Source organism: Larimichthys crocea, chromosome XX, assembly GCF_000972845.2.
Source record: "Larimichthys crocea isolate SSNF chromosome XX, L_crocea_2.0, whole genome shotgun sequence".
Classification (NCBI taxonomy): domain Eukaryota; kingdom Metazoa; phylum Chordata; class Actinopteri; family Sciaenidae; genus Larimichthys; species Larimichthys crocea.
The window spans coordinates 1,061,343-1,071,148 of record NC_040030.1 but is presented as its reverse complement, the minus strand read 5'-3'; the positions used below and the strand labels follow the sequence as shown (position 1 = coordinate 1,071,148).

Genomic DNA, 9,806 nt, shown 5'->3' with positions numbered 1-9,806 from the left:
AAGTCATGCTGGTGTGCAGTCTGACAACTGTTGGGAGGAAGAACCTGTCGTAGAGCTCCTTCTTACATGGTGGGAGTAGCTGTCTGTTGCTGAAGGAGCTGTTTAAGGCCTCCACCGTCTCATGCAGGAGGTGAGAGGAGTCCTATATAGAGTCCTGTGCACTCCAAAGGACCTCAGTCTCCTCGGCAAGTGGAGATGACTTTGACCCTTGATGCAAACACTGGATGTTCACCAAGATGGTGAGATGGCAAAGTAGTCCAGGGCCCTCATGAAGGGTACAGGGTCCTCGTTAGTGGGCAAAAAAACAAACAAATTTGGATGGAGAAATGGTATATTTCATTCTTTTCATGCAGGGTATAAAATTATTATTTATATTTCATGTGCATTATGTGTCTAAATCTAGTACAATTAAGGTTTCATGAATATTTCTAGTAAGTTTTTATGTTCAAAATGATTTGACAGCTTTGGACCTTGACAGAAAATGTATTTATTTATTTATTTATCTGATTTCTTTTGATTACTTTGATGGCTGCAAGTTGCTGTGGGAGTTTCTGGTGTTTAAACGGTGTGAGTGTGCCCCCAAGTGTTGTAACTACACTGAAAACTCACAGTTATAGTTCTGCAGTCATGTCTGCTTCATAATATAACTCAAAAAGTGAGAAACTGTCATTGAAGTAAACACCTGTAACTGTAAGTGTTTGTGTTTAACGCTAAAGTCGTGAAAATCAGATTTCCGTTAGCACTTAAATGCAACATTTCCATTCTCTTTTTTTAAATTAATTTAATTAATATTATTTTTTATATATGTATATAAATTACAGCACTGCTAACGTTAACATTTATTAAATAAATATTTTTAAAAAAAGTTTTTAATTTATTTAAATCACCGCACGTTCACGACCGTTAGCTCCGCGTGCACGTGTCGCCCCTTGTCAGGCTGTCACAACTCCTCCAACAAATCAACAATAACAACATTTCTCGCTGTAACATCCACATAAACACGGACATATCGCCCTGACAGCTTGAAGGTAACTTTAAACTACTTCAAACTAACTCTCTGACACATTTTTATGTGTGTGCTTTTTATTTTTATTTAACTTTAAACTAACATTAAGGAAGTGGATTTAGTCAGACGCAGTCTAAGCTGGTGTGAACTGTTAGAAAATATAAGGAGACATGTTGCTAAAACAATAATGTGTAAATATAATGTGCAGTATTACTTGTAATAATACAATATAATAACCTTGCATTAATTAGATTATATATATTTAATGTATTTCAAGACATAAATGTTATTTTCAGTGTGTTACAGAGCTACTTTAAGTATTTTCTTTAAATAATATGTTTTTATAATACTAATTATTCAGTATTTTAGTTTGTTTTTTAACAATATAAGGTCCTGCAGTGTGTTTCATTATGGGGAAATGAAGCTTCGTGTTGAAAATAACTTCCTTTTTGGGCACTTCAGCAAATGGTGGTCAGAGCACATGAGTTTATTTAGTCATTGTAACAAGTAAACAGTGAAACAGACTGCACAGTTACACCTGAACATGCAGATTTAATTATTAGTTAATGATCTGTTATTAATCACTGTTGGTTGATTGCTGTGTTCAGTGTCGCTCATACTGTTTTACTCCCCCCCCAGATGTGGAAGTCAGTCGTGGGCCACAATGTGAGCATGAAGGTGGCTGCAGAGGGGGACGACTGGGAGACAGACCCCGACTTTGAGGTACTGTGTGTTTGTGTGTGTGTGTTTGTGTGTGTGTGTGTCACTTTGAGGTGAAGATAGTTGGTGTTGGTCCTCCGTTAACCTCCTTTCTTATTTTTTTTAAATTTCAGAATGACGTATCAGAGCAGGAGCAGAGGTGGGGAGCGAAGACCATCGAGGGCTCGGGACGTAAAGAGCACATCAGGTAGAGAGATGTCCTGGAAATGAATGATTCTTTAAGACGTTCAGGTTAGACTGGGTGCTGCTGCCGTGCAGCAACAGGAAGAGGAAGTGTGAGCAAAGAACGAGCTGTCAGGCTGCAAAGTGTCTCCTAATATGGCCAATATATGATGATGACGCTCTGAGAGGCCATAAATTCATGCAGTAGAGCCGAAGGTAAAAATAGGACTACAGATTTCTCACAGAATGCAGTACCTCTTTTTAAGAAGTCACACTTCAGCTGGTGTTTGTCCTCCTCCTTTATTAACTTTTATAACTCTTGACTTAGTGATTTGTTAGAAAACAATAAATCTGTAAGCATCTCTTAACAGATTTCCAACATTTTAAACTGTTATTATCAAACAGAAACACCAACAGAGGGATTTCTCACAACCTTAACATTTATTAATGGATTATAACTGATCTACTGTATAAAGACCAAATAAATGATTCATTAACCAGGTGTCCTATTAGACAAGATCGCTGTTTTTTCAGACTAACTAACAGATAACTTTGAGTGTGCTTCCAGTTCCACAGTGCCATAAAAATCTCAAAACAAATGTACGGTGGACGGCTGATCAGTCCGTTAATCATTTATAAAGTTCACGTTCATGCTTCTTTTTATATAATCCTGTAACTTCCGTTTGAAGCTGCCTCATGTATGTTAGGTATTACTGATGAACAGTCTAAACTTTCTGATGATCATTGAGTGTATGTTTGACATCTGTGTGACCTGCCAGTGTTGCAGAGCTCAGAAGCAAAGTCGCTTCGGAGCACGAGCAGGTGAAGCAGAAGGAACGCGTCCCCAAAGCGTCGTACGGATATGGAGGGAAGTTCGGAGTGGAGAAGGACCGAATGGACAAGGTTGACGAATAGCTGCAATGAGCTGCTCTTTATTCGCTGCTCATATAAACCGCGTGCTGCAGGCTGAATCTGTTCATTAATGTATCTCTGCTGCACAGGCGGCTTTGGGGCACGACTATGTGGCACAAGTCGAGCAACACTCCTCCCAGAAAGATGCTGCACAAGGGTTCGGTGGGAAATACGGTGTTCAGAAAGATCGCATCGACAAGGTGAGAAGACAAGCACGAGTTTGTGAAGTCACAAGTAGTCAGGGAGCCAAACGTGGTCCAGAAAAATAAAGTAAATGTCATTTTAAGACATTTTTAGCTGATTTAAATGAACTTTATTTTGTGAAAATCAAATCAAATGCAAATTATTAATCAAAAAGTGTTAGTATTTCTGTCTTAAAACACTTTATATGAAGCTTCAATGTGCTTGCTGTGTCTGCAGTCTGCCATGGGCTTTGAATACAAAGGGGAGGTGCAGCAGCATGCGTCTCAGAAAGGTAAGTCACCTGTGCAGCTTCACATACTGTACAACATTCTCCTTTGACTAACAACTAATCTGTTTATAGATTACTCAAAGGGATTTGGAGGGAAATACGGCGTGGAGAAGGAAAAAGTGGACAAGGCGGCTTTGGGGTACGACTATAAAGGCCAGACAGAGAAGCATCAGTCACAGAAAGGTGAGTCTGCGTCGTAGGAATTTCCACGTTTTGCGTCACACCTGCTTTATTTTCCATTTTCATCTTATATCCACCAGACTACGCAAAGGGATTCGGAGGAAAGTACGGGGTGGAGAAGGAGAAGGTGGACAAAGCTGCTTTGGGATACGACTATAAAGGAGAAACAGAGAAGCACCAGTCACAGAAAGGTGAGTTTCGTCACGTCTGACACTTTTTTTAGCTGACGGCTTTACTCTGTAACTCCTTCGTGTCACGTTCAGATTACTCAAAAGGATTTGGAGGGAAGTTCGGCGTCGAGAAAGAGAAGGTGGATAAAGCCGCCTTGGGTTACGATTATAAGAGCGAGACAGAGAAACATCAGTCACAGAAAGGTTAGGAAACACTCAGGTGTGTGTGTTTTAAAATATCAGATTCATACGACATCAGACTCATCAGATTGATCTCTGTTTAGATTATTCAGCAGGTTTTGGAGGTCGCTATGGAGTACAGGCCGACCGCATGGATAAGGTGAGCTGCAACTGTTGATTGCTTTGATTTTTGATTCATTAATAGTTGAATTTATTTTGTTAAATTGTCATAAAATGGTAGAAAATTCAGATTAAAACTTCAAACACATGAACCAATCTTCATTTAAAGGGTTTGAAAGGATGAGTGAGGATTAATCTTCCTCTCTGTTTATCTCTTTAGAGCGCAGCTGGCTTCTCAGACATCGACTCCCCGACCTCTGCTTATAAAAAGACACAACCGATAGAGGCCTGTAAGTTTCACTCAGCATAATCGAGCAGGGGCGGCTGTGGCTCAGGAGGTAGAGCAGGTCATCCACTAATCAGATCGAAGACCGAGCTGAAGATACTGAACCCCCGCGTGTATAGTGTCTGAACGCATGTGTGCATAATATATTTGTATTCATATTAATTTCTCGTGCAGCAAGTGCAGGAGCAGGAAAACTGAAGGCACGTTTCGAGAACATGGCCAAGGCCTCAGACGAAGAGAACAGGAAGAAAGCCGAAGAAGAGAAAGCGAGGAGACAGGCCAGAGAGAGCCGAGAGCGAGAGCTCGCCAAACGCAGACAGGAGGTAACGCAGGCTGTCAACGCGTCAAAGAGGTCAAATCATCGAGCGGTCAACGTGTTTAGTAACGTGTTTGTGTTTCCTGAAGGAGGAGAGGAGCAGAGAGGAGGAGGAGGAGGAGGAGGAGGAGGAAGCTCCACCTCCTGTTCCAGATGTGGCTCCAGAGTACACCATGCCATCACCAGAAATCCACGAGCACGTGCCAGATGTAGAAGAAACACCAGAACCAGAGCCAGAGCCAGAACCAGAGCCAGAGGTAAGACACTGACAAATATAGAATGATTAATCCACCCGTTTAAAGGGTAAGGCTGGTAATATTCTATATTCGTGGCCTGAACTCTTTGACACTGACACTTTTATCAACAGAGCATGACGTTCAATCAGTAACTGAAAAACATAGCAACAGTTCTAACAACAAAATAAACAGAGGAGCTTAAAAGGGGAGAAAAAGGCAACAACCCTAACCCTGTCCAGGCCACTGAGTATTTCTGGCAGCATGACGCTGTCCGTAGGATTGAAACAAAGTTAACCACAGCGTGTGTGTTCTTGGCACACACAGTGAAAATATAAAATATTATAAAGAAACATAGACTCATGAGATGAATATTTGTGAATCACGTTGGAAACAGAGCAGAGTTATTGCACAGTTTAGGGTAAAAAGCCAACGAGCATAAAACAGACAGATCATGTTTTTAATCCAAATAGTTTAAAGAGAAAAATGAGTAATACATGAGAGGCACAGGCTGTGTCGAGTCCATCTCTGAGATCATGAAATCAAAGATATTCTCTGCGACGTTTCCAGGAGGATCCGGAGTACGAACAGCCTCCGGATTTGCCTCCACGCTCGGAGGAATTCTTGGAGCTTGACGCTCCCCCGCTCCCCGAGAGGTCGGCACAAGTAGACAGTCAGGAGGACGAAGTGGGGGACGAAGGGGAGTACGAAGAACTCGTCGAACCGCCTCCTGCACCGCTGACAGGTCTGCGTCGGCCATCGGTTAAATGTGAAACGGTTAATGCATGAGATACTAACTCCAATGTTTTCTTGCACAGCGGTGGATAACGACTATGAAGACCTGTCATGTGGTCAGAAGGCGGTAGCGATTTATGACTACGAAGGAGGTGCGAGACTTTTTCATTTTTTCTGACATTTCTTCATCACCTCTCAACATTTGTCAGGACAAATCATTTCTCCTTCTCCACACAGAGGCGGACGATGAGATCTCCTTCAACCCGGACGACATCATCACCAACATAGAGATGATCGACGAGGGCTGGTGGAAGGGACAGTGTCGCGGACGAATGGGCCTTTTCCCGGCTGCTTACGTTCAGCTGATGTAGTGAGCAAACACGCTCAGGAGGGTTTCTGCACAAGCTTCACTTTTGCACTCGATCTGTCTCAGATTTATCAGGTTGTTCAACAGAAGAAAACTCAAATATATTTTAGCACTGTATTTATACACTCAACAGAAATATGAAGACGACACACGGAAGTTTGTTTCTGCTCAACTTGTTTGGGTTTATTTGTTGAGAAATTTGCACTTCTTGGCCAGGATAATCATTCTACCTGACAGGTGTCACTATGACACAGGTGAGCTCTGGACTGCTCACAATCTTTTCATTTTATCTGACAGTTGAAGGCAGTCAGGCGACATGCAGCAAAGGGCCACAGGTCAGAATCGAACTTCAGCTACTGCAGTAAGGATTTTCAGCCTCGTTTCACAGTGTTCTCTACCAGATGAGCTCCTAGGGTCCCTAAAATGAGCAGCTTTATCACGAGAAACAACATTTAGTAAGTGCTGTACGATGACTGCTTCACATAGGGCTATACTGTTCCAGGAGGGTGAAACATGACCCGGCCTGCTCTCTGACGGGATTATCCTGATATTCCAATGAAGCCAAAACCCTTTGTGTTCATAGGATAAGATAAAACAGACTTTATTGTTACAGCAGCTCACAAAAAAAGTTGAAAGCCGTCCAGAGTTACCAGCAGGTCCAAAGAGATTGGAAGATCTTTTATTTTTTTAACTCGTGGGAGCAAAAACTGAAGTGTTGTGTTTATATTTTTGTTGATTGTAGAATGAATCATGGTAAATTTGTTCGATCCGATCATGAAATATTAGCAAGAGGTTCCATTTTATATCTGCAATGAACTGACTGGAGTGAATAAAATAATCCGTCTGAAGCTTCTTTGTGTTTTGGTAAGTTAACTTTTTATTATTAAAGTAGGGGTGGAGAGGAGAAGGGACAAAGCTGCTTTGGGATTACGACTATAAGAGAAACGCGAAGCACCAGTCACAGAAAGGTGAGTTGATTTCATTTCGTTAGTGTGACATTTTTTTAGCTGACGGCTTTACTCTGTACTCCTTCGTGTCAGCGTTCAGATTACTCAAAAGGTTTGGAGGGAAGTTCGGCGTCGAGAAGAGAAGGTGGATAAAGCCGCCTTGGGTTACGATTATAAGAGCGAGACAGAGAACATCAGTCACAGAAAGGTTAGGAAACACTCAGGTGTGTGTGTTTTAAATATCAGATTCATACGACATCAGACTCATCAGATTTACTCTGTTTAGTTATTCAGCAGGTTTTGGAGGTCGCTATGGAGTACAGGCCGACCGCATGGTAAGTCAGCTGCAACTGTTGATTGCTTTGATTTTTGATTCACTTCTCATTAATTTATTTTGTTTAATGTCATAAAATTGTAGAAAATTCAGATTAAACTTCAAACCATGAACCAATCTTCATTTAAAGGGTTTGAAGGATGACTGTGGTTAATCTTCCTCTCTGTTTATCTCTTTAGAGCGCAGCTGGCTTCTCAGACATCGACTCCCCGACCTCTGCTTATAAAAAGACACAACCGATAGGGCCTGTAAGTTTCACTCAGCATAATCGCAGGGTGGCTGTGGCTCCGGAGGTAGAGCAGGTCGTCCACTAATCAGATCGAAGACAGAGCTGAAGATACTGAACCCCCAAATAGCTTTCAAAGCTGTGCCATCGGTGTGTGCAGAGGTAATTGTTAATTCGTATTCATATTAATTTCTCGTGCAGCAAGTGCAGGAGCAGGAAAGCTGAAGGCACGTTTCGAGAACATGGCCAAGGCCTCAGACGAAGAGAACAGGAAGAAAGCCGAAGAAGAGAAGCGAGGAGCAGGCAGCAGAGAGAGCCGAGAGCGAGAGCTCGCCAACGCAGACAGGAGGTAACGCAGGCTGTCCACGTGTCAAAGAGGTCAAATCATCGAGCGGTCAACGTTGTTAGTAACGTGTTTGTGTTTCCTGAGGAGGAGAGGAGCAGCAGAGAGGGGAGGAGGAGGAGGAGGAGTGCCACCTCCTGTTCCAGATGTGGCTCCAGAGTACACCATGGCCATCACCAGAAATCCACGAGCACGTGCCAGATGTAGAAGAAACACCAGAACCGGAGCCAGAAGCCAGAACCAGAGCCAGAACCAAGCAGAGCCAGAGGTAAGACACTGACAAATATAGAATGATTCATCCACGTTTTAAGGGTAAGGCTGGTAATATTCTATATTCGTGCCTGAACTCTTTGACACTGACACTTTTATCAACAGTACCATGACGTTCAATCAGTAACTGAAAAACATAGCAAACAGTTATAACAACAAAATAAAACAAGGAGCTTAAAAGGGAGAAAGGCAACAACCCTAACCCTGTGCAGGGCCACTGAGTATTTCTGGCAGCAGACGCTGTACGTGGGATTGAAACAAAGTTAACCACAGTGTGTGTGTGTTTTGGCACACACAGTGAAAATATAAAATATTATAAGAAACATAGACTCATGAGATGAATATTTGTGATCACGTTGGAAACAGAGCAGAGTTATTGCACAGTTTAGGGTAAAAAGCCAACGAGCATAAGCAGACAGATCATGTTTTTAATCCAAATAGTTCGAAGAGAGAAATGAGTAATACATGAGAGGCACAGGCTGGTCGAGTCCATCTCTGAGATCATGAAATCAAAGATATTCTCTGCGACGTTTCCAGGAGGATCCGGAGTACGAACAGCCCTCGGGTTTCTCCCACGCTCGGAGGTTCTTTGTTGAGCTTGATGCTCCCCCGCTCCCCGAGAGGTCGGCCCAAGTAGACAGTCAGGAGGACGAAGTGGGGGACGAAGGGGGTACGAAGAACTCGTCGAACCGCCTCCTGCACCGCTGACAGGTGCTGGCCATCGGTTAAATGTCAACACGTTAACGCATGAGATATAACTCCATGTTTTCTCTCACACAGCGGTGGATAACGACTATGAAGACCGTCATGTGGTCAAAGGCAGGGTAGCGATTTATGACTACGAAGGAGGTGCGAGACTTTTTCATTTTTTCTGACTTTCTTCATCATCTCTCAACATTTATCAGACAATCATTTCTTCTTCTCCACACAGAGGCTGACGATGAGATCTCCTTCAACCGGACGACATCATCACCAACATAGAGATGATCGACGAGGCTGGTGGAAGGGACAGTGTCGCGGACGAATGGGCCTTTTCCCGGCTGCTTACGTTCAGCTGATGTAGTGAGCAAAACGCTCAGGAGGTTTCTGCACAAGCTTCACTTTTGCACTCGTCTGTCTCAATTTATCAGGTTGTTCAACGAAGAAAACTCAAATAATTTTAGCACTGTATTTATACACTCAACAGAAATATGAAGACGACCACGGAAGTTTGTTTCTGCTCAACTTGTTTGGGTTTATTTGTTGAGAAATTTTCACTTCTTGGCCAGGATAATCATTCTACCTGACAGGTGTCACTATGACACAGGTGAGCTCTGGACTGCTCACAATCTTTTGGGGCCTTTTCACTTTCATTTAAAAGTTTAAGGCAGTCAGGCGACATGCAGCAAAGGGCCACAGGTCAGAATCGAACTTCAGCCACTGCAGTAAGGATTTTCAGCCTCGTTTCACGGTGTGCTCCACCAGGTGAGCTCCTAGGGTCCCTAAAATGAGCAGCTTCATCACGAGAAACAACATTTAGTAAGTGCTGAACGATGACTGCTTCACATAGGGCTATACTGTTTCAGGAGGGTGAAATCATGCCCGCCCTCCTCTCTGATGGGATTACCCTGATATTCCAATGAAGCCAAAACCTTTTGTGTTCATAGGATAAGATAAAACCGACTTTATTGTTTCAGCAGCTCACAAAAAAAGTTGAAAGCCGTCCAGACTTACCAGCAGGTCCAAAGAGATTGGAGATCTTTTATTTTTAACTCGTGGGAGCAAAAACTGAAGTGTTGTGTTTTATATTTGTTGATTGTAGAATGAATCATGGTAAAATTTGTCGAG

General features: G+C 42.7%; 1 protein-coding gene across 3 annotated transcripts; it reads left to right on the top strand.

The window, feature by feature from the left end:
* The first annotated feature begins 898 nt into the window (after window positions 1–898).
* On the top strand, window positions 899–6,135 carry hcls1 (hematopoietic cell-specific Lyn substrate 1). 3 transcript variants are annotated; one of them, XM_027272105.1, is made up of 16 exons: window positions 899–1,028; window positions 1,646–1,729; window positions 1,840–1,913; window positions 2,668–2,791; window positions 2,890–3,000; window positions 3,221–3,275; window positions 3,345–3,455; window positions 3,533–3,643; window positions 3,716–3,826; window positions 3,907–3,962; window positions 4,143–4,212; window positions 4,383–4,531; window positions 4,614–4,781; window positions 5,328–5,502; window positions 5,576–5,644; window positions 5,730–6,135. In XM_027272105.1, the coding sequence occupies exons 2-16, from the start codon at window positions 1,646–1,648 to the stop codon at window positions 5,861–5,863; spliced, it is 1,602 nt and encodes a 533-aa protein (XP_027127906.1). In that variant the 5' UTR covers window positions 899–1,028; the 3' UTR covers window positions 5,864–6,135. The 3 variants fall into 3 exon arrangements, with proteins under 3 accessions (XP_027127906.1, XP_027127907.1, XP_027127908.1); XM_027272106.1 differs by lacking the exon at window positions 3,533–3,643; XM_027272107.1 differs by lacking the exons at window positions 3,533–3,643; window positions 3,716–3,826.
* The last annotated feature ends 3,671 nt before the right edge of the window (window positions 6,136–9,806 follow it).

Bases quoted from the DNA above. Each gene is read 5' to 3' on its own strand.
- hcls1 (XM_027272105.1), top strand. From the start codon at position 1,646: ATGTGGAAGTCAGTCGTGGGCCACAATGTGAGCATGAAGGTGGCTGCA. The intron at 1,914-2,667 runs GTAGAGAGATGT...GTGACCTGCCAG, and splicing joins GGACGTAAAGAGCACATCAG to TGTTGCAGAGCTCAGAAGCA. The intron at 4,532-4,613 runs GTAACGCAGGCT...TGTTTCCTGAAG, and splicing joins TCGCCAAACGCAGACAGGAG to GAGGAGAGGAGCAGAGAGGA.